The sequence below is a fragment of the Camelus dromedarius genome, chromosome 31 (genome assembly GCF_036321535.1).
Source record: "Camelus dromedarius isolate mCamDro1 chromosome 31, mCamDro1.pat, whole genome shotgun sequence".
NCBI lineage: Eukaryota > Metazoa > Chordata > Mammalia > Artiodactyla > Camelidae > Camelus > Camelus dromedarius.
In genome coordinates, this window is record NC_087466.1 from 23815785 (window position 1) to 23840341 (window position 24557).

General features: G+C 47.6%; 1 protein-coding gene across 5 annotated transcripts in view; it reads left to right on the plus strand.

Annotated features, from left to right (window-relative positions):
* Positions 1 to 24557, plus strand: part of ADGRD1 (adhesion G protein-coupled receptor D1) — a 157308-nt gene that overhangs the window by 32284 nt on the left and 100467 nt on the right. For 4 of the 5 annotated variants that reach the window (XM_064481327.1, XM_064481328.1, XM_064481325.1 and 1 more), the window contains 3 exons: positions 10068 to 10151; positions 14205 to 14327; positions 24129 to 24308. In XM_064481327.1, the coding sequence (XP_064337397.1) occupies positions 10068 to 10151; positions 14205 to 14327; positions 24129 to 24308 (387 nt within the window). Of the gene's footprint in view, positions 1 to 10067; positions 10152 to 12277; positions 12374 to 14204; positions 14328 to 24128; positions 24309 to 24557 lie in introns of all 5 variants that reach the window. The other variant, XM_064481329.1, reaches the window with a different exon arrangement.

Sequence of the window (24557 nt, forward strand, 5' to 3'; positions counted from 1 at the left end):
CTCTGGGGCATTTGAAACCTTGTGATTCAGGAAACGAGGTGAGCTCGGATGGAGGGAGCAGCTCTGTCTCGGGCCCCCATCATGTGTCTCCTGTGCAGATTCGATTCGCTGGAGCGGACTTAGTGCTCCCTCCCCGCCCCGTTCTGTCCCCGTCCCACCATGGGAACTTGGCCCCTCTGGCCCTTCCGAGGAAACCCTCTGCCCGCGTGCTTTCCTGCTGCCGGGCCCACGTTTCTTCTGCCGCCGTGAGTCCTCGGCCTGCAAGTACTGGCACTAGGCTCTCCACCGGGGCGGGCGGAGAGGGCATGAAGCCTTCTGCTGCCTCCTCTGCAGCCGGAGGCCCAGCGCGTAGAGGCGGAGGCCTGTGTGAGGGTGGCGGGAATTGGCCTGGCTGGTCCTCGATCCCATTTGCTGCTTGGCTGGCTTGTGCGTGGTGGAGGAGACCCCAAGTCCTTGTTCGGGAGCTGTGAGAACAGCCCCGGCCTCGGGGTGGGCACGCCTCTGACCCACGATTTCTCCTATGAGCAGCGCTGCCCGCCTCCCCGGCGAGCTGGGCGTTACCGACTCACCGGAGATTGTGGGCACAGCACCCCGGCCCATGCAGGTCCCAGGGGACAGCTCAGGTCTGGAGGGAGCAGCAGTGCCCTGCGGGTGAAGGCGGACGTGGGGTGGGGCTCCGTCCCCTTTGGAGGGACGCTGCGCTCACGGTGATTTGGGGACATCCCGCTGTCCCCCACCTCCACCTGCCCTTCTCAGTGGTTCTGGTGTTGCCATTTCTCTCTCGTCCCCACGTTCAAGTTAAATCTTCTGTTGAAAGGGTGTGAAGGCAGTGCATTTGCACCAGCTCCCCTTTCCAAAATGCTGAAAGAAAGAAAAGGGCTTTCTGTGGTTGGGGATAGAGAACTCCATCCAGCACCACGTGAAAGAGAGCCCCTCTCGCTTCTCCACGCCTGGAGGCTCCTGCTGGCTTCCCAGGGGAGATGCGGGCAGCCCTCTGGCCGGGGATGTCAGGCAGAGCCACCAGACCGCCCTGAGGCTCCGGCCCGGGCAGGTGGAGAGGAAGCTGTAGGCGTTCCCCACTTCAGGCCTTGGCCATGTGGAGGCCACCGTGCCCACCCATGTCCACCCATGTCCACTCGCATCCTTGACCCTCAATTTCAAGGAACGGCTTAAATTCAATCTTGGTTCCATAGAGAAACTGCTCCTCTCACGTCTTAACTTAGGGTTGGGAAAAAAGCGTTCCTCGGTCAGCTAACCACTGTAGAGAAGTAGTAATGATACTGACGATCATAGAAGTGTTACTAAAAAGAATCAACGAGCGCCAAAGCCCGTGTGGAGAACTGGGCCCGGGGGTGCTGGCTGCTAAGCCCCGGGCCGCCTGGCGAGCGGTGCTCGGCGCTTGGAGGGCGCCGCTCCTGACGAGTTCTCCAGCTGTCACGCTCTCGCTCTTCTCGTTCTCCGTCACCCCGAGTGTGTGGTGCCCATTATTTCCTTCTCTTCTGCCTTCCCTCCTTCCCACTGAGAATACAGATGAAGGCTAACCTAGGTGGGTCTTCATCCCCTGTGGACGAGGCGTTATTTCTTCTTTTCCTTTTCTTCCTCCCCTCTCTCCTCCCTCCCTCCCACCTTCTGTCCTTCCTTCCTTCTCTTTCTCTCGCCTTTTCTTTCCTGCCATCCTTTCCCTCTTATTCCCTCCCTCTCCCTCTTCCTCTCCAGTCCTTTTACCTTGTCTTCTCTTCCTCCGTCGTGGACCCTGCTCAGCCCCCTTCCTGCTGACAGGTCAGACCCCCCAGTGTCACTGCAGCGTCAGCCCCTGGGAGCCTTGCTGCGTTTCTGCTTCTGCGCAGGACGCCTGCAGCATCCCGAGGGGAGCCCGGCGGAGGAAGCCTGACCCCCAGCCGGCCTTCCCGAGAGCGACCGCCTAGGCACACATCAACGCGCAGAGACCCTGTTCCTAATGGGAAGAAATTTGGGTTTTTTTTAAAAAATATATATATTTTTAATTGGAGTGTAGTTGATTTACAGTGTTGTGTTAATTTCTGGTGCACAGCATAGTATTTCATTATACACATGTGCTCCTTTCAGATTCTTTTCCGTTATAGGTTATTACAAGCTATTGAATACAGCTCCCCGTGCTGCACAGTAGGACCTTGTTGTTTATCTGTTTTGTACGTGGTGGTGTGTATCTGCAGATCGAGTGGGAAGAGATGTGGACACAGCCCGAGTACTTATGAGTGTGGCCGTGGCTACGTGAACTGTAGCCTTTTATTCTGAGGAACGCGAAGTGGGAAGTAAGAACGCCAAGATGATGGTGTCTGGGGTGGGGTTACGTCGACCCTGTACAACCCCCAGCCCCTGGAAGGGGCCTCGTCACTCTCCTGCTGCAGGTGAGGACGCGGTCTCTCCCAGAGAGTAAGTGCTTGGCTCAAGGGCGCACAGCCGGTAGGGCACAGAGGTGACTTGAGGCGGTCACGGTGTGGAGTGGCTGGGGGAGGGGTGCCCTGGCTGTTAGGTGAGCCTGAAGCAGGGGTCCCCAGTAGAGGCTGGACTCCTAGTCTCCTGAAGGGCAGCCTGTTTTCCAGCACACCCACGCCAGGCCGTCCTTTCTGGGGCCCTAACCGGGTGAGTCCGCGTTTCCTGCTTCCCAACACCGTGCTTGCGCACAGTGGGTGCTTAGCTAACTGTCCGCTGGCTGGATGAGCGCCGTCAGCTGATTTGCTGGCCGTCTGCTGAGCTGAGTCACTGAAGATGGCCAGCCTGGTGATTTCAGCGCCCAGCTGGGGGTCTGGCTTCATTATCTGGCTCAGCTGCCTGCATCTCCCCGGTCTTTCTCTCCCCCATGCAGGAAGGCGTTTAGTTTCACCAATAGTTGGAAAGCAACCTCAGATCCTTTTGAGTCTTTGCGTTATCTGTGTTCTGTCATTTTGGAGACGTTACAGCATGCTGTGGCTGGAAGGACCACCAAGCTCTATCTAGCCCACCTCCCCATTTGACAGCAGATGGAGGTGAGGCCCAGAGAGGGGAAGCTGGGGACCCCACCCCACACCTGAAACCTTTTCTCTGGCCCCAGGCTGCCCAATTTCTTGCTCGGGCCCCAAGGACGGTGTTCGGAAACTGCGACCGTGGGTAGATCTAATCCATGAATGGTACCAGCCAAGAGATTGCACGTCATTTAAAAAAAGTTTATAAACAGATGACTTTTTTTAATGAGGAAAGGGGGACTTAAAACCCATGTCATCGTCCACAAGTTTCCTGGCCCTGGGGGACGTGGGCAGCTGGTTTCATCTCCAGGGGGCGGTGCCGCTTGCCTCACTGGCCCCAGTTAGAGGGCCGGGCGGCCAACACCGTGATTATGGTAATTATAATTCCCTCTGTTTACAGAGTGGATTTTTTTTTTCTGGGTGAATCAATAGTTTTTTTCCTTCATTTTTATTTTTTAATTGAGATATAACTGGCATTTCAAATTGCATTAGCTTTGGTTGGGGGGTATAGCTCAGGGGTCGAGCACGTGCTAGGTGTGCACAAGGTCCTGGGCTCAACCTCCAGTGCTTCCATTAAGGGGAAAAATATACATTTGTTTCAGGTGTTTGGCATAATGGTTTGATTTCTGTACCTTTGTGCAATGATCAGCACAGTACGTCCAGCTGGTGTTTGTCACCAGCACAGTGTTGTATGTATAGCCTCTAAAGGACCGTTGGAACCACGAGGTCAAGGCAGAAACCTCATTCTTCATCCCCCTGGTGCAGACACAAAAGTGTTTATGATGGAATTGGTAAAAAGTAATGTTTATGCCCTACTGAATGTGAAAATTAGGCAAACAGAGATTTGGGCGGCATCAGAATTACATATGTAGTCTTTCTGGTTTATTCTTTTGTTTATTCATGATCGCATTTCATCATTCATTCTACCTGTATAGTTAAAAAAATTTATCTTTAAATGGAGGTGCTGGGGATTGAACCCAGGACTTCGTGCATGCTAAGCGCACACTCTACCACTGAGCTGTACCCTCCCCCACTACCTATATTGTTTAAAAAAATTAATTGCTGACATTAAGATTGAGAGGAGATTTCAAATGCAAAACCCTGAATTTCTGGTGCACACACAGACACGTGCCAGCCCGTTTTGGACGTGGGGAGACAGCGCAAACAGAACAAGGTCTCTGCGCTCAAGCTGCAAAGAGCCTGATACAGGAGGGAAGCAAAAAGCAAACATACTCACGAACAGAAGCGTTCAAATAACAGTACGCACCGCGGGAAGACACAATGAGGAACTGGGAGAGAGTGTGGATTGTGGTGGTGGCCAGGAGTGGTCAGGGAAGGCCCCTCAGAGGAGGTGTCCTGGGGGCTGAGGCCCGAATCACAGAGTGAGTTATGCACAGTGAGAGAAGGGCCTTCCGGGCAGTGGGGACGGCAGGCCAGCCCTGCCGTGGCGGTGAGCTTGGTGTGCCATGGGCAGAGCAGGACGGAGCCGCCATCTGCCCAGCGGCCGGCCGGGACCAGTCTTCCTCCGGGTGGCGTGGATTTCTGCGGAATAGTCAGCAGAACACTGGGGACGTATCTCCCTACACAGATTCAAGGCGTAAGGGCTTCGCTTCAGTGACACAAAGAGTAACAGGGACGGGATAGAAGTGGGAAATTAGGAAGAAAAACTGAACAGGAAAAAATGAAAGGTTTGGTTCACTTTCTTTTTGAATATTTTCTGTTTTTGGTGATAAATGTTTCCTTTTACTGTTACTATCTTATTTTCCAACCAGTGTCAAAGAAGGATTTGCCGGCCACTGTCACTGCTGTCACTTGCGATACTTATTATTGCTTTAAATTGAAGTACAGTCAGTTGCAACGCGTCTATCACAGTGTCTCTTTCTGAATATTGTTTGTTTGCTGAAGGGGAGCTAGTGAGGTTTCTTCATTGATTTCCACCTGGAGGAGGCACCGGGGATTGAACCTGGGACCTCCTGGGTGCTGAGCGTGCGCTCTGCCACTGAGCTATACCCTCCCCGCTTCTCTTTCTGAATATCGATACCCCTCCTTTCCTCCCTCCTTACCTCCCTCCCTCCCTCCTTATCTCACCAAACTGGATCCAGGGAACATTAAACCCAGACGGGAAGTTGTCCCTGAAGAACTGATGTGGCGATGCAGGCTGAAAACCTCTCTCCTAGCTTATCTTTTAGGGCCGGGGACGTTGTGAAGTCCCTGTGTGAGCTGGGTTATCACACGGCTGCTGCCTTGTCTAAGTAGACACTTAGTCTGTATGAGAGTTTATCCGGTGAAAACCAGGTGATTGTACAACCCAGAGATCTCATTTCACCTTCTTTTTGGGAAAACAGCCAGAGTGAATTATTTGCAAAGAATGAGATCTTCTTCTGACAGTTTCAGGGTGATGGGTGATTTGCCCCTTAGGTTGTAAAAAGGCATCTTCATATTACATTCAGTTCTTTGGATCTTGGTGACATCTCGCGATGTTTTAATTTAAAAAAACAACAACAACAACAACCCTTAATTGCTAGCATTAACATTTGGGGAGATTTCAAATGAAAAAATCTGGGTTCCTGGCTTGCCTTTGGAAATGGGAGGCCTGGCTTCGTCCTGGGATCTCTCTGCAGAGGGGTGATCTTCTGTCCTGGGGAGCAGCACTCTTCTTTAGAGAGGACACACAGTGTCCGACTTGCACCAGCCTCCACCCCTCCCACCTCGAGACTTCAGTACCGAAACTCGGGGTGATTCCTTTGTTTCCAGCCTCTGTCCTGGTGGGTCCCCGCCTGGGCCTTCCAGGCTGGAAACCGTCTTGAACACTATGCCTGGCCTCGGTCCAGGTACCTCCTCATGCCCCTGGCCCCTGTGGATATTTCAGTCATCACCCCCTCCATTCCTTCTTTCGGTCTGTTGGACTAACTCCGTGTTGATCGTTAACCAGATGTCTGTGCAACGTGGTGGGAGTTCACCCTCGTCCGCAGTGCAATGGTGTGGAGTGGCCGCCCCTCCTGACCGCAGACCCCCCCTTCCCATCACTCACACTTCCCATCCCTGGGCTGGCTTGGACGGGGCGGACACAGTCCTTTGATTCTGTCAGCCCTGCTGCCCAGAACGGACGTGGCCATTTGTAAACGGAGCTGGCAGGAACAGATTCATTACCCACAGGGTTTACTTTCTGAGGATGAGTATGCTGAAGATACAACGTCTGTTCTTTGGGCACAGATGTTAGTTCCTTTTCTGACTCTACCCGCCCCACGATGAATTGAATAACAAGTCCGGGATGTTTTCTCCTCTTCAAAATGAATATCCTAGATTTCCCCAGAAAGCATGGTAGAAATGAAAGTGAGTATGTCTGAACGCTGTGTTTCGCATTCTCGCGATTGCAGTGCTGGCGAGAACCATTCCCAGCAGACGTCCGCTAAGTCTCTTGACTTCCAGTTTGGACCCGTGTCCATAACCCGGGAGGGACCGCCTCGCTGATGCAAACTGAACAGCAGACCCGATGATGTGGGGCTGGGTGCGCGGTTTGCATCCTGCAGACAGAAATTCAGATGTTAGACGGGGCACTTCCGTTTTCATCTGAAAATTTAGTGTGGACATCACCTATGGTTGTTTGAATTGCGAAGCCAGCCTTAAAGTACTTTTTAAAAGAATACAGGTCTGAACATTCAAATAGAACAGAAATATAAATCTTCTCACATCTTATACCCACTTCCTCAATTTCTTTTCCCCAAAATACGGTTATCAGTTTCTAGGGTGTCCATCCAGACCTGCCCCACTTCCTCTTTTCCTCTTCCCTTCCTCCATGCCCATTGACAACTGTATTTTACGCAAATAGTTCATAGCACATACATTTTTTCTCACTCTGAGTTTTAAAAATGTAACAATGTAACTTGAAGAACATTCTATATCCAGGCCTGTATATGAGCCTCAATATTTACCAGCTACACACTAGACCATTATAGAGACGCCCCGTATTTGCCCAGCCAGCCTGCTGTTAATGAGCATGTATGCTGTTGGCAGATTCTTGATACTATAAAAAAAAAATGCAGCTGTTACTCTTGCACGTAGGTCTTTGATCATGTGCATGAGTGAATCTGCAGAATAAATTCCCAGGCGTGGAATGACTGGATTGCATGGAGTGTGCGCTTAAAGTTTTGATAGATATAACAATCCTGCCCTCCAGAAAGGCTGTGTGGATTTGAACTCTTACCAGAAAAGTGGTAGAACCTGCCAACTCAGTGTATGTAACTTCTTGTTTGCCAGCCTGACAAGCGAACAGGCTAGCTCACCGCAGGTTTAAACAAGCGTTTTAAAATTATGAGCAAGGTTGAGCTTCTTTCCATATCTCTAAAAATCATTTGCATTTCTTTTCCTTTGAGCTGTCTGTGTCCTTGGCCTCAATATTCTGTTGGTTTCAATTTCCTTAATGACAGGAGTTTTATTCGCAGAATGCATTTAATATAGCTAACAATAAATCAGTATGTTTTACTCTAGGTGCTCTATAAATACGGTTCCCCAGTTTAATTTAGCTTGATTCATTCTTCAGAACAGGAAATATTAAAAATCTTCCGTACAGAAATTTTAGAGTAAAAACTTTTTAATTAAAAAATTGTTTTAATTAAAAAATTTTCATATTTATAACCTGCTTTGCTCAGAAGCTTTTATGTTTTGTTTTATGGTATTTAAATTTTGATCCATCTGGAAATTGTTACAGTAGAAAGAGGGAGGTGAGGATCTTAATGTTTTTGTAGGTGGCTGATGGGTTCTCATATCTTTGGCTGAATGAATGAACTTTCTCATCTGATTTAAAATACCGTCTATATAATAAATCAAACCTTCGTATTTGCTTGGGAATATTTATGGGCTCTCCCCCACTGAACGGTCTACTCGTGTGTGAGACCACATCGCCTTTACCATCTGGCTTTACAGTGCGTCTCAACATCTGCTGTGGCTAGCCCCCCTCCCCCACTGTCCTTTCACGTCCTCTCTCCAGATTTGCTGGGTTATTCTTGCTTATTTATCATTCTCTATAAGATCCACAATCAGCTTTCTCTGACACAAAAATCTCAGGATTTCTACACCAAATTTCCTAATATATATATATTTATATTAATGAAAGGATAGGTGACAACTGAAATGATTTTTTGAGTTTTCTTTATGAAGAATAGGTTAAGTCCACTATGGAGGACAGTACAGAGTTTCCTTAAGAAACTAAAAATGGACTTACCATATGATCCAGCAATCCCACTCCTGGGTGTATATGTGGAGAAAAACTCTCATTCAAAAAGACACATGCACCCCAGTGTTCATGGCAGCACTGTTTACAATAGCCAAGACATGGAAGCCACCTAAATGTCCATTGCCTGATGGCTGGATAAAGAAGTTGTGATGTGTTTATATATACACAATGGGATATTACTCAGCCATAAAAAAGAATGAAATAATGCCATCGGCTGCAACATGGATGGACCTAGAGATCTCCATTCTAAGTGAAGTAAATCAGACAGAGAAAGACAAATATCATACGATAGCACCTATACGTGGAATCTAAAAAATGATACAAATGAACTTACTTACAAAGCAGAAACAGACCCACAGACATAGAAAACAAACTGTGGTCATTGGAGGGAAAGCGGGGTGTGGGAGGGTTAGGTTAGGAGTTTGGGATTACCGTATGCACACTGCTGTTTATAAATAAAGATAAACAACAAGGACCTATTGTATAGCAGAGAGAACTGTATTCAATTTCTTGTAATGAGCTATAATGGAAAAGAATCTGAAAAAATATGTATGTATGTATATGTAGAACTGAATCGCTTTGCTGTACACATGAAGCTAGCATTGTAAATTGACTACACTTCAAGACGAAATAAGAATTAAAAAAAGAGTAAGTTAAGTCCTTCATTTATCCAAGGGTTCTTTTACACCCTTCAGTATTGTTTTATTGTGTTCTTCACGGGCATGTGGTGTAGTTCTTATTCTTTTGTTCTTAAATGTCTTCTCTTTAGTGGCTGCATTTGCAAATGAGAACCTTGCTTCTGTTTTTTAGCATTATTTTTTGAATACAGGAGAGCCACTGACATTTGCATATTTAGCCTGTATCAGCCGTCTTACTAAGTTCTTTTATTGTTTGTAACAGTTTTTCACTTTCCAAATTCTTTTCTTATGTGTAATAGCTTTTCATTTTCATTATCAGGCATACATCATTTGAAAATAATGATCGTATTATCTTTTTTTTTTTTTGCAATGAACAACCCGAAGATTCCTTTCTTAATTTTAACTTTTCTAGGATCTGGCAGACATTAGGGCATTTCGTCATCTGGACCATTATTTCCACTTTTGGGAACCCATCACAGAGAACTAATCCAAGAGATGATTCAAGTTAGAGAACGGTTGAGTGTGTGACGGTGCAGCCGCCCGAGGGACAGTTACCCCAGCTTGATTATGAGGGCTAGAGAGAAGAAAATGCATGAAATAATTCGTGTGGTATTAAGTGAGTAGAGCTGGGCCAAAAAGAATGTATCTGCACAAAATAGCATCTGCTCAAAGTACTAGGCTCACGGAGGCAATTTTGGAACAATTCGTTTTTAGTATGGCGGAAGCAGAGAGAGAGAGAGCAGAAAGTTCAAGACCAAACACCACGCCCAGCACGATAACAGTGCAGGTTTTCCTCCTTTTTCAGCCTTATTTTTCCCTCTTGTCTGATTGCATCAGGCACTTCTTCTAAAACTCGGGAAGGGATGATGGGATAATGGACTGTCTTGTCCTGTTTCTGGTGCATGTGGGCGTGCTTCTCACGTGGCACCATTAGACGCCGTGGCTTTCATTTTCTTTGATTAAAAGATCATCTCCCTTCCAATTTATTCTGTTTTATCCTATACAAATATTCGTTTATGTTTTAACTTACTGAGTTTTTCGAAAACCAGGAGTGGCTGTTGAGTTTTTATTCACATGCCTTTCGAACCCACCCCACGGCCCCTGCGATGCTGACTCCACCTCCCGTTCCTGATGCAGGTGGTAAGTAGCTCCTGGTGTCCAGCTCTGTCTTTCCTAGTGGTGATTTAACATTATCATTGTTTTTTTACCCCCAAGGGTTTGAAGTCTTGGCTTCCGCTTCCTATTACTGGCCGTTGGAAAATGTGGACGGGATCCACGAACTTCAGGACACAACTGGAGGTAGGCACGGGTGGTGAGAGTAACTGAGGCTGTCGGCAGGGTGGCTCTCGGGAATCGGGGGGCCTTCGGGAGAGACAAGCAAAGAGCACCCGCTTTGAAGCCAGGATGGTGGAGATTAATATGCATCTGTGTAGCTTCCCCCAATCATTGTTATTGCAAAGTATTGTACTGGAACTGTTATAGATTTTTATGATTGAAGGACAGCGTTTATGATTCGAAATACTATTAAGATGTGCATTTTCTCCAACAACCTTACAGCAAAAGCAGCTGTTTAAAGCTTTAAACTGCAGACGATAGATCAGCCTCTGTACGAGCACAGATGGATGTTTCCAGAGTAGACCCACCTAGCATCAGCAACATGCCCGTCAAAACAGGGGTCCATCTGAAACTAGCGCCAAAGGTCATGCCAACAAGGTGAACCCCCTGTTTGCGGGGTCACCATTTCACTCAGCAAAGATGCCCCCCTCCTACCCGTCAGCCCCTCTGCACATGACTGGCAGCTCCCCTTTGAAAAGATCAAACATATAAGATGCTTCCAGTGGTCCCCAACTCCATGCGAAGTCGTTAATGTTTCCAGTTGACTCAGTTCAGGCAGTGCAGAAGGCACCCCGACCCCAATCTCCCCGAGCGCTTTTTCCATTCCAATAAGAAGCTTTTGTAAAGTCTAAGTGCTGAGTGGTTTCGGATGCTTTTCCATTTTAATTTCTCTTTCCTTGCCGCTCTTGGTCATGTCAGACGGCCGACGTGAACAGCAAGGGCTTATGTGCTGTCCTTGCACGTGCTCGCAGAGTCCATACTGGCTCTTTGTAATGGATTAAAAAAAAAAACAAAAACACGCGACACGTTGCTGATCACTGTGCTTCCCACACCAGCACACGGCTGTTTCCTTATTCCCGGGACTTAACGGGCTGCTGTAAGTTGCCGCCTCAGATTCTAAAACGTTTCCCTTGAAATTTGCAAATGGAGAAGCATGACAGGTGAGGTCTGGGCGGCTGGCATCCTGAGAGCAGCAGCTTGGCCAAGGGCGGGGTCATCCCCGCTGGCCGGGCCACCTCCCTCCGCCCCCTGCTGCCTCGCGCTGGCCTGCGTATCGGGCAGCAGTGGCAGCCGCGGTGAAAATCCGTCCAGTGGCTGCGTATTTGCTCCAAAGAATCTGTACCACAGGGGTGCAAGTGCCCTGTGGAAATCTATTTTATGACTAGCTCAGGTTAAAAGAAATGGCTTCCCCTTGTTTTAATCTGACTCTCTTTTCTCAAGGCCTTTATTATAAAGCCTCTGAAAGGAGATCATTCCTCCAAGTGGAAAATGCATTGTCCGAACACCTCCTAACATCTTAGCAATTACTTCAAACAGGGTCTCCAGTAATGAGCAGTGTATCTCTCTCCTCGCCCCCTTGGCTCAGCTCATTGTGGAAGATGACCAGACACAACCACACTGTGGTGGAATTTTGTTCCCCGAATGTATTAATTCCCCATAAAACTGGGCATATATCGATGTTTGTCCCGAAACCCTCGAAAGATGGAGATTGCATCCATTCTTTATGTTATGACGCTCTGCTGGCTGGCATGTGTCAGTTTGATTATAGGCTTCTTAAGGGGGAAAAAAAAGGCCCCGAATCCATCAGCACGTCTTGCTGCTGGGGACAGCTGAGTGGCGCTGAAGCCATTGCCGGGCGCACTGCTCTGTCATTTGTTGCTCAGTTCTCTGTTGCTTTGTCCATTTGTCATAATAACGTGTGGTCATTTCCATGCCGTGTTTCATGTTCCATCCATTCTTGTGACATCACAACCATTAATCCTCTTGTGAAGGCTCTTTTATGGCCGAGTTCGATTTCATATCTCTCAACTAGGGATCCGATGGCAGGGGGAGCCAGCCAATGGGACCCACTGTTGGCGGCCAAACGCAGCGGCACGTGCGCCCCAGCTTCCGGCCTGAACCAGCCGCTGGGGTCTGCCCTGATGCGGACTCCGCCGGGGAGAGGGTGCTAGGACTTACAGACAAAGTCTGCTGGGTAAAAGGCAGGCTTCTCGATGCGTCCGCTGAGTTGAGAGATATGGGGATTCCGTTTGTGTTTTGTGTCACTCATTCATTGTGCTTTTTCTTTTTTCTTTTGTTGTTTCACCCAGCGTTACGAACCCACAACCTCACTGTGCTTCTTCCCCATAATTCTGCCTTTGTTTATACCAATGACTCTGCCTACTCAAATTTCCCTGCGACCGTAGGTGAGCACTCGTTCCTTCTGTGTTCTGCCGAGTTCGGATCTGCGATGAGCGTCCAGTCCAGTCCCCTTTGGTTCTCTGTGAAGTCCCTGTAGCTTGGCGAGCCAACAAGAAAATGTCCCCAGAAAGGAGCCCAAGGTCCAGGATCCTGAAGATGGCTATTTCGAGTTAGGTCTAAAGAAAGTGTCCCAGATTGCCCCGGATAGGTGATTTCAAGTGACCTGGGTCTTCCAAACCAGCTGCTTGTTTTTAGAACGATACAGACGTAAGATGAGATGTTTTCTAAAAATAGCAATTGTTTGGATTTTTAAATGGATTATACTCTTTTGGGGGAGGAAAAACATGCCCTTCTAATGGAAAATCCAAGCTGATTTTAGCATACCTCATCAAAAATTTGATCTCTTCCAAACATTAAAATCAGCGTTTCTTCTGTAACTGGAATTAAAAAAAAAAAAACCAAACTCATTGGAAGCTGTTACATAAACTGCACACCCCCCAGGAGTCATGGTTAAACGATTTCTTATTTAATAACCTCCAGACCCCGTATGTTTCAGATTTTTCTTGCCCAGCACAGAGCGACAAGGTAGCAGCAGCTGTGGTATCTCCCCGATCAGCACAGAAAATCAGCTCAGATACTTCAGGTCTCACCGAGGGTCTTTTTTCAACGTACAACCCAATTGCTTTTTCAGCTACAAAATGTTTCGCTTCTAAGATTAATTTTACCCATCAAACTGGCTGGTTTGGGGGTTTCTATAGCCTCATTCAATCATGCAACTGCTAGTTATTTGCCCTTTTAATTTCACAACTATATGAATGCCACCCCCCGCCCCCACCAGCAATAAATGAGATAGAGGGAAGAATAATGAGTTTAAAGACAGAAGGGAAACACGCTGGAACCCTTCAAGTTGTTTATCCCCATGGCAACGGTTGTTAGCAAACCTGAGCTGGTGGCGTGGTCTGACCCCAGAACCCGCACCTCCGGTACGTCTTCAGTGGGGCCGACGGCTCCACGGGCAGTGGGCATGTGCCCTTGTGCCTGACAAGGCATCTGGGCGACTTTGACCCCGGTTAACAATCCGTGACAAATCACCCTTGGTCTTCGTAGTCTCCCCTGATCCATTCTGTAAACCATTTACATCACACTCACACCATCAGATAGGTTTGCTAAGGGAATGGAACAAAACAAAACGATGACGGAGTTCGCGTCTCAGCCAGGACAGCTGGCCCTGAGGTCTTGTCCTTGGCGGGCTCCACTGGGCCGGCTCGGAATGTAACTCTGGGTTTTCCTCCGGGAGCCTGAAAACGGATTCTCGTCAAGTCACGGGCTCCCAAGCCTAGGTTTGGGGTGCTTTCGATTAGAACTCAAAAGGAGACAGAGTTCAGGGGTAGTTTTTTGCTGAAACTTGCATCTCAGTGTTTCACTTGGAAAGTCTAGTGTCAAGGTGGCCGTGGGAAGGACTCGTGAACAGGCTGATGGAATGAAAGTTTAGGGCAGGAGGAGATGCCAATCATAGCGCTCCTGGCAGCTCTGCCATCAGCAGATGCAGGCATTAGAATCTCATTATATTATAGGACGTACTATACCCTAGAAAATACTAATATGGTAGGATATTTACTCTTAAATAGTCACCCCAACCTACATTGCTGATAATTTAGTTATTAATAAATGTTGATGCCATTAATATTATAGACTAGCAATGCTAGAAATACGTAATTATAAAGATAAATCATGCAGTGTGTTTAGCTGTAAGTTGTCTGTAAGCCTCACACGTCTTTGGACTTTTCATCTTGTGTGGTTATTAAGCGACACCGTCTCGCCGTTCTTCTTGCTTAGACATTGTGGAAGGGAAGGTCAGCAAAGGCGTTTACTTCAAGGAGGACAAAGGAGTCACGTTTCTCCATTACGGGAGCTACAAGGCTTCCTGCATCAGCAACCCAGCGCAGTGCGGCCCTGAGGGTGAGTGACGGGCCACCGTCTTTTTTTTTAATTCATTTCACTTTCAGGTAGCATCTAGTCCTCTGGGCCGGGGCAGACACGGAAGTGAGGTTCCCGTGGGCTGCGGGATGCGTGAGAACCTCACACGTGGACCTGAGCGGATGGGAGGGCGGGGGATGGGGGCACCTAGAATTGTAATGAGAGACCACCCTGGAGACAGAATTACTTACTCTTGTAAAGAAGAAAACAAAACAAAACAAAACAAAACAAAACAAAACACCGAGAAACAGCAGGGGAGGGGATAGCGCAGTGATGGAGTGCATGCCTAATGCACCCGAGGTCCTGGGTTCGATGCCCAGTACCTCCATTAAAAAAATGAATAACCTGATTACCTCCCCCCCAAAAAAAGATGAAAAATAAATAAATTTAAAAAAATAAAATAGTTGGCAAACAATTGGAAAAAAAAAACCTAAGAAAGAAACAAACAAAAACCCCTCCACATAAAAGAGACACAAGGATGTCCTGTTGGGGCTTGGATAGGGCCGTGGCGTTGGTGGGAAGCAAACTGGCGGTGTGGCTCACACAGTGTCATTTCTGGCTCTAGGCTGCTGGTGATCGGTCTGGGCAGGACTTGCCCTTCTTTTTTTCCTTTCTTTTCTTTTTTAAAATTGAAGTACAGTTAATTACAATGCGTCAGTTTCTGGTGCACAGCACGATGTCCCAGCCATGCATATATATGCATGTATATGTTTTCATATTTTTTTCCATTAAAGGTTATTATAAGATATTGAACATAGTTCCCTGTGCTCTACAAAATAAACTTTTTAAAAAATCTATTTTTATATAGATAACATTTGTAAATCTCAAACTCCCAAATGTATCCCCTCCCACCCCTTTTCTCCAGTAACCGTAAGATTGTTCACTAAGTCTGCTTCTGTTTTGTAGATGAGTTCAATAGTGTCCTTTTTTTTTTATTTTTATTTTTTAAATTCCACATGTGAGTGATATCATGTGGTATTTTTCTTTCTCTTTCTGGCTTATTTCACTTAGAATGACGATCTCCAGGTCCATCCATGTTGCTGCAAATGGCATTATTTCATTCTTTTTATGGCAGAGTAGTATTCCATTGTATAAATATACCACAACTTCTTTATCCAGTCATCTGTTGATGGACATCTAGGTTGCTTCCATGTCTTGGCTGTTGTAAATAGTGCTGCTGTGAACATTGGAGTGTGTGTATGTTTTTGCATTAGAGTTCCCTCCAGATGGGAATGGCCAATAGACATGTCAAAAAAATGCTCAGTATCACTAATTATCAGAGAAATGCAGATCAACTCTACAATGAGGTATCACCTCACACCAGTCAGAATGGCCGTCATTCAAAAGTCCATGCACGATAAATGCTGGAGAGGCTGTGGAGAACAGGGAACCCTCCTGCACTGCTGGTGGGAATGTACTTTGGTGCAGCCACTGTGGAAAACAGTGTGAAGATTCCTCAAAAGACTAAAAACAGACTCGCCCTATGATCCAGCCATCCCACTTAAGACCCGTGCTCGTGGGTTTGCTTTTATGTCCATCAAGGTTGGAGGGGGGCGGTGCAGAGAGCTGTCCCAGCAAAAGGTTGCAGGTCTGTGGTTGAAATGATGCCACGGACAGAACACACAGAGGCCAAAGGGAAGCTAGGGGCCTGTTCCTTCCTCTTTTTCTCTGTGAAAGGTAACATGCTCCCTAGTCGCTTTATCTGAGCTTCAGGCAGTGGACATCTGGGCCATGTTTCAAAACTTCCTGGAAAATTGTTCCCGGCCATCCAAATCAAGCCTCAAGCCTCCAAGTTCCATTATCCGAAACAAATGAACATTTTTTTCTTTCTAGGAAAAAAAAAGAGTTTAATGCAGCCTATCTGAAAGTCCTAAAGATTTTTGGTTATCCCATGGCCTTATCAAAGCAGCCTGGCGGTGAATTCATTGTTCTCGAAGCTGGGCCCTATTGGAGTGCGTTCCAGTAAAAGTAAACAAAACTTCCCACGGTGATAACCTGAGAGAGGAGGCGTCTTGGCCTCTGCAGGACCAAGTTTTGAGAAATGGTTTTGAGGTCCGAAACCGTGGCCAGGTTTACAAATCTTCAGCTCAGGCCGTTCCTGAGTTCCAACAGCCCTATAAACACAGCAGACTTGTTTATTTCTCTAAATTTAAAACAGCCCCACCTCAGCTGCGGGGACCGCGGCAACCGGGAGGGCAGGCGTGTCCCCGCCCCGGCCGGGAGGGCTGGCAGGCTCTGCCCGGCCCGTCTCCGGGTCTGCGGGACCCGCTTCTCTCCAGCTGCCCACGGGAGTGTATTCACCTGGGATGGGAGGGTCCCAGGAGGTCCCGTGATGGGACTGTCCCAGACAACCAGCCCTTGAAGGGTGACTGGGCTGGGACCCCTGGGAAGCATGGCTGTTGGAAATCAGAACTGTTGGGAAGTTTTATCTGAACTCTGAGGTCACAGACTGGACGCCTCTGAGCGGACTCTGGCCTCTGGCTGCATTTGGTTTTAAATTGGAGTTAAAATTTTTTAATTAGCTGCCAACATTGAAACATAGGAAAATGTCACATGAAAATATAGATTTTAATTTCTCTTAAGAAATCCGCCCCCGACCTCGACTCTGACTGGGTGGGACTGAATTGCAGGGGCCCCTTTGTGCTGGACGTTGCCCTCCAGTTCATCCCAGGCTCCTGGCCCTTTGGGCATTGGGCCAGGTGGACACGGAGCACAGTAATAATGTGGGCTCCGTGGCCAGGCGGCCTGGGTTCCAGCCCCAGTTCTGATCCTTTCTGCGGTGACCTTGGGCAGCCACTTAACCTCTGAGTCCGAGTTCCTTATCTGTAAAACCAGTCAATCAAACTGCCTTCTCATGCAGCTGTCCGGAAGGCTGAGAGTTCACACACCCCTGGCACGTGGTCGGGCCAGATTTGAGAGGCCCTTGGGTTCATTTTTGCCTGTGTGGGTGGCTGTCACTGGGATCTTGGTGTTATCCAACTTGCCCATTTTTTAAAATATAGTTCCATTTATTTTATAGTTGATTTACAATGTTGTGTTAGTTTCTGGTGTATGACAGAGTGATTCAGTTATACATACACACACACACACACACACACACACATATATTCTTTTTCATTCCAGGCCATTACAAGGTATTGAATGTAGTTCCCTGTACTATATAGTAGGACCTTGTGGTTTATGTTTTGAATGTAGTGGTGTGTATCTGCTGATCCCAAACTCCTAATTTATCCCTCCCCTGCCTTTTCCCTTTGGTAACCATGAGTTTGTTTTCTATGTCTGTGAGTCTCTGTTTTGTAAATAAGTTCATTTGTGTCATTTTTTTTTTGATTCCACACATAAGTGGTATCACATGGTATTTGTCTTTCTCTGTCTGACTTACTTCACTTAGTATGATGATCTCCAGGTCCATCCATGTTGCTGCAAATGGCGTTATTTTTGTTCTTTTTAATGGCTGAGTAGTATTCCATTGTGTATCTTCTTTACCCAGTCATCTGTAGATGGACATTTGGGTTGTTCCCATGTCTTGGCTGTTGTAAACAGTGCTGCTGTGAACACTGGGGTGCATGTATTTTTTCAAATAAATTTTCTCTGGATACATGCCCAGGAGTGGGACTGCATAGGGTAAGTGTACTTTTAGCGTTTTAAGGACACTCCGTCCTGTTCTCCATAGTGGCTGCACCAGTTACATTCCCACCAACAGTGTGGGAGGGTTCCCTTTTCTCCACACCCTCCAGTTTGCCTGCTTAATGTGACCCTCTGATGAGGGCAGACATAGTTGGACTGATCATAATAATGACCCATGATTGTTAATTGTTTACTACATGCCAGTCAGGGTTTTAATCCCATTACACGTATTAATTCATTTCATCCTCAAAGAAAACGAGAGAGACTGGAGCTCCAGTGGTGTAGAAAGCTGTGAACTTTGACTTCATGTCCCACCCTGTGGACCTCTCGTGTGTCACAGTTAACGGGAGACTTTTAAAGTGTTTCTTGGGTGGCCACCTTCCGTAGAGTATGGCCAGGTAGCCAGTGAAGCCAGGAAGCCTCCAGTCAACCTTGGCCCCCCCAAGAGAGGATGCTGGTGTGGGCCTTGATGTGGACACTGAGGGAGGCTGGGTATTCCTGGATCTACCGCCCTTGGTCTAGACTTCAGACAGGGCCTCCAAGCATGGATACCACCCTAAGGACCACTGCATGCGTTTCCTGGTTTTATGACCATATCCTTTGCTCAAGTGGGGTTCCCTGGGGCCTCCATGAGCTTGTATGTCTGGATTCAACAAGAGCAGGGTGTGAACAGGGAAGATCTGTCCAGCATTTTCCAAATGCACCTCCGTGGAGCACGTGAGGTCTGTGAGATGATTCAGGTGGCCCTTGGAGCGGTTACAAAATGCATGGTTATGTTTTAATTTTAAGACAGATAGCTGAGCAGAACTGGGATTCCACTCATACTAGTTAGAATGAGACTTCAGTAAGTAGCAAGCTTTTAAAATTTTTTCTATTTTTTTCATGGAGGGAGGTAATTAAGATTTATTTTCTTATTTATTTACTTGATGGAGGTACCGGGGATGGAACCCAGGACCTCGGGCAAGCTAGGCGTGCACTGTGCCACTGAGCTGCACCCTCACCCCAGTAGCAAGCTTCAAAAATGGGTTGACTTAAAGAACAGTGTTTCATAATCATAATAGAGGCGCTTTGCAGACGTGATGAAAACATGAGCGACTAAAATGCAGGAACCGCGGCTTCTTCGGGTACCTTGGCCTCGCCTCCCCCTCACTTCTTCCTGGAGGTGCGGGTGGGCACAGATGTATAACCCGTTATTCTTACAACGGAACCAACACTTAGATAAAGAGGGAAGCTCTCCCACGCCCGGTCCCACAGGTCAGCTGTTTTCATGCTTGTTGTTTTCAAACTCTCTTGTGGTCTCTGTTCATATTTTCGGCTGTTTTTTTTTTTTTTTAAGGAATGTTTTAAGAGACAGGGTTGAGGTTAGAGCTTTTCAAAACAGGACGAAGCATCTGAGCAGTCTGGCTGCTCCCTCTCCGGGCTCTCCGCTAGACCCTGGAGTCTTCCTTGTCCACCCGGGCGCCCGCTCCAAGCCCGTCCAGCCACATCCTGCTGGGCCCTGGGGGTCTCTCCACCTGCCCGTCCACCTTCCTTTGTTTCTCCGAACTGCCCGTGGGGCTTGCCTTCTGGCAAACGGCGCCTCCTGAGGAAGGTTTCTCACGGTACTGGGTGTGGATGCAGGGAAGCTTTTGAGGATCTTTTGAGAGAAAAAGGCTATTTGAACGTCAACCTCGGGAAACACTGCGTTCTTTCAATACCAAGCTGGCTCTCCAACTCCCATGAGCGGCACACACACACGTGGGGAAACCCAGAGTAGGAAGGGGCCCTTCCTGGAACGTCCCAGCACCTTGTGTCCCCCCCGTGTAGACGTCGAGGGCTCAGTTCCAGTGTCTCCTCTTAGTGCTCACCACAGCTGTCACCGTGGGGACGCCCGCCGTTTATGTCTGTCTTTCCACTTCCTGGCCACTTCTGTCTTCAGACTCTTGCTCATAGTGCCTGATGTGTATGAGCTGCTAAAAAATGTTTGTTGAATGAATAACTGAATGTATGAATGACCCTGTTGCTGTGGCCTGGATGTCTATGTCTGCCCCCTAATTCATACACTGCAGCCGTATCCCTGCTGTGACCATATTTGGAGGGATTAGGGTTAGATGAGGTCATAGTGGGGGACGAGATTAACGCCCTTCTAAGAGAAGGCGGGAACGTGGGCTCTCTGTGTGCGTGGACCAAGGAAGGCCATGTGGAGACAGAACCAGGAAGAGAGCTTTCGCCAAGAACCCAACGTGCTGGCAACCTGGTCGCAGACTCTCAGCTTCCAGAACTGTCGGAAACGACCGTTGTTTAAGACGCCCAGGCTGCAATGCTTGTTACAGCAGCCCGAGTGGACTGAGACAAGCGTTGTCCAAGACAGGTCTCAGCCCGGAAGTGACATCGATGTCCTGAGCTTCCCCCTCCAGGATGTTCTTTATAAAAAAAAAAAATTTTTTTTATCGAAGTGCAGTTGATTTACAATGTGTTAGTTTCTGGTGTACAGTGAAGTGCTTCGGTTATACATACATATATATATTATTTTTCATATTCTTTTCATTATGGTTTATTACAGGATATTTAATATAGTTCCTCATATTATATAGTAGGACCTTGTTGTTTATCTATTCTGCATAAGGTAGTTTGTATTTGCTGATCCCAAACTCCTAATTTATCCCTCCCCCTCCCTTTTCCCCTTTGGTAACCACAAGTGTGCTTTCTATGTCTGTGAATCTATTTCTGTTTTGTAAATAAGTTCAATTTGTGTCATAATTTAGATTCCACATGTAAGTGATACCATGATGTTTGTCTCTCTCTGTCTGACTTACTTCGTTTAGAATGATGATCTCCAGGTCCATCCATGTGGCTGCAAATGGCATTATTTCATTCTTTTTTATGGCTGAGTAGTATTCCATTGCGTACATACGCCACATCTTTATCCAGTCGTCTGTGGATGGACACTTAGGCTGTTTCCATGTCTTGGCTGTTGTAAATAGTGCTGCTCTGAACACTGGGGTCTGTGTATCTCTTTGAATTAGTTTTCTCCACTTAATTTCCTTTATAAGGTATTCTTTATACAGTAAGGAAATTCATTTCTGGTCTGTTAAATGTATTACAAACATTTTTTTCCTGGGCTGCCGTTTGTCTTTTGACTTTGTCATGATACATGCTTTGCCTTGCAGAATGTTATAATATTTATGCACTCAAATTTATCCATCTTTTCTCGTGTCAGCTGGGTACTTTTTCTTTTCATTGTTTTGTCTTATTGAGAAAGAGCTTTCCTCACTTTATTTTTCGGATGGGTTAGGGTTCAGTGCTCCTAGGAAGAAAAAAAGCACTGAATCAATTTGTCGATACTGTGCTTATTTCTCCTTCAGATTTATTCCTCTTCGTGCTGACAGTCCCAAGTGCGGGAAGCAAAGTTCCTGAAAAAAATGCGAATATTAGCAGGCTCACTGTGAGCCTTTCAGGACTCTGCAAAGACGCAGATTGATATTTAAATACCAGCTGTTCCTCAGACAGAAACGACTCTCCTCCAGGCTGGATTAACAGAAATGGAAAGCTTGCCTTAGAATAACCATCGTTTCTTTCCCTCTTCCCTTACCTAACACCAAATTGAATGTTTTGTCTTTTTCTCCCTGCGCTGAAAGACATTTGGCCAAGACAGGACTGACTTAAAGGAATTTTTAAATGCGGCGAAGTGTTTGGGGAAAAATGGACTTTTGTGAATCCTGCTGGGAATTCGTTTCATAACAAAAGTTTCACAATGCACTGTATTCGTTTCTCTGTGAAATTGGTTGTTTCTGAGCGGAGGGGTGCGGCAGGAGGTGGGGGTGGGGGTTCTTCTGGAATCTGGGCCGCCGCAGGGCAAGGCGGACAGAGGTGGCAGGATGCCCGGCCCGTGGGTCCTGCCACCCACCGCCTTCAGGGGGTGCGCTGGGGACAGAGTGTCCGGGACAGGCCAGCTGACCCCTGGGCAAACTCCAGAGTCCCATCCTTCTGCTGGGGTGACCCACATCACAGGGCACTTTTGAGGACTTCCTGCTTTTCTCACTGACCCTAAGAACACAGTCCTCACGACCTGGAGTTCTCCTCTGGGGTCTCTCTGAGCTCAAGGAGAGTCGTAGGCCCCATCCGTTTTTTTGAGATTTCTCTTAACATTAAAAAATACAGATTTTCATACTTCATAAGTGAAGTAAGCCAGAAAGAGAAAAAAAAACACCACATCACTCATATGTGGAATCTAAAAAAAATGACACAAATGAGCTTATTTGCAAAACAAACAGACTCATAGACATAGAAAACAAACTTACGATTACCAAAGGGGGAAGGGGGTGGGGGATAAATTAGGAGTTTGGGATTAACAGATATACACTACTAACTATAAAATAGATAAACAACACGGTCCTACTGCAGAGCACAGGGAACTATTCCAGTATCTTGTAATAGCCTATAATGAAAAAGAATATGAAAAGGAATATATATATATATAAAACTGAATCACTGTGCTGTATACCAGAAACTAACACAACATTGTCAACCAACTACACTTCAATTAAAAAAAGGCAAAAAAATAAAGAAACTCCAAATCAGGCTCGTAAAATCCTGCCATGTTTACACGAATCATACCAGGGCTTTGGACTCACAAAGGCATCATGCAATGTGATTGTCACGATTTCATTGTCACAAGACATTTGAACAACTTGTAACACATCTGTCCACTCAGAAGGCATTACAGCCAGGACGGCTGGTAGTGGGACAGAAGTTTATACGTGATGACAGATGTCTTCTTTGAACTCAGTGACTCAGCCTGTGTCCATAATCTCATTTGAAGGTAAGGGCTGAAGTCTCACTTTGGCGCCATTTATATAAAGAGGGTCCTGGGCAAAGGGCCTTCCGCGTTTCCCTCCCACCCCCGTCGCGGGCGGGCTTTGCTCAGCTCTGGGCATCACACGCTCTCCCCGCCCAGAGCCTGGGCCAGGCTGTCGGGGGTGCGGGGGCAGCCTGACCTAGCTCTGGCTTTCACGCACCGGGGCCAGGCAGGCTGCTGGTGCGCACGTGCGTGTACACACACACACACACACACACACACAGACACAGAGTTACTCTCACGCAAAGAAGGGACAAATGTTACGGCGGTGGAGAAGCAGAGCAAAACACTCAGGGCTCCAAAGGCGACGTCTGGAGCCTCTAGCGCGGTCAGGCTCTTACCCGTCGCTGGGCGGCGGTGGGGGCACCCGCCCCCAGGCTTGCAAGGTGATCGTGGCGCCAGGTCTTCACCATCATAAGCTGGACTTGCTTCTCATGCTCCACCTGCTTCTGGTGATGGAGAGACACCAACCAACGAGCCAGCTCATTCCTGCTCCCGTTTGAGTGGAGACCATTCAGTCCACGTGGAGCATGGGGCCCGGGCCCAGGACGCCAGCGTCTGCAGACTGGCTGTCTTGACAGGGACCTTGGCTGCCAGGGCCCCGGTGAGCCCCACTGTGTTGGAAACAGACAACCATCGGTATCAAAACCTTTAAGACTGGGTCTCCCCTTGGACTAGAGACTCCCTACTACTGGGAGTTAATCCTGAAGGCATGTCGTCTGACGTGTGCAGGAAGGCTTAGCTTCCAGTGCTGTTTGCAAAAGAAAGAGTTGAAGGAAACTGTAAGACCCCGCTCTGGGAGGGTTGCTGTTTAAAAAAAAAATTAGAGTTCCTGCTTAGAAGGTAACGCTGTGCAGATAAAAACAATAGCGATGTGAAGGTGTAGGTATGGGCATTGGAGGGGGTTTATGGTGTAGTAAGTTTAAAACACGTGCCTTGTAAACTGGCCAAATAGGTTTCTGGAGGAGCTCCCTCAACAGACGATGTCTGTGGGGTCAGAGTGGGTTTGAATCTGAAGGGAGTCCATCTCTAGTTCAGTGACTTGGGCAAACCGGCCTCAGTGTTTTCATCTGCATAATGGGGATGAAAACCAGGATCTGTAATATTTAAAACTCTCAGAAAAGTGTCTGGTACTTAGCGGGCTCTTGATAAATATCACCTGGTGGTGTTGCCTGTATTTTATGAATTGAACATACATTGTCTCTAGAATGAGGGGGAAAAAATGCCTTTTCAAAGAACCAGGAGAACCATCTGCTTCTGTGAGGTTAAATCCCCTCAGCTTTTCATGAACACTGACCCATCGCCTTTCCTGTCCTCAGGGGTCACGTTCTCTTTTTTCTGGAAGACCCAAGGAGAACAGTCCAGACCAACCCCCTCTGCGTACGGGGGTCAGGTCATTTCCAACGGGTTCAAAGTCTGCTCCAGCGGTGGCAAGGGCTCGGTGGAGCTGTATGCGCGGGAGAACTCCATGACGTGGGCGGCCACCTTCAGCCCCCCAGGTAAGGGTGCCCGCGGCCAGAGGGGTGCGGGGAGGCGGGAAGAGGGGGAGGCGGGAGGAGGGGGAGGCAGGATCGCCCACGAGGGAGGGGACGGACCCCAGGGGCAGCGCGCTCTTCCTTTGGCCTCCGGGCACATGAGCCCTCCCTCTAAGGGGCTGTTTGGGAAACTGGGCAGGGTAAGACGGTGTCCTTTGCTGAGATGCCCGTGGTGGGTTAAGGGCCTGGGTCCTGCAGCTGGGTGTCTGGGTT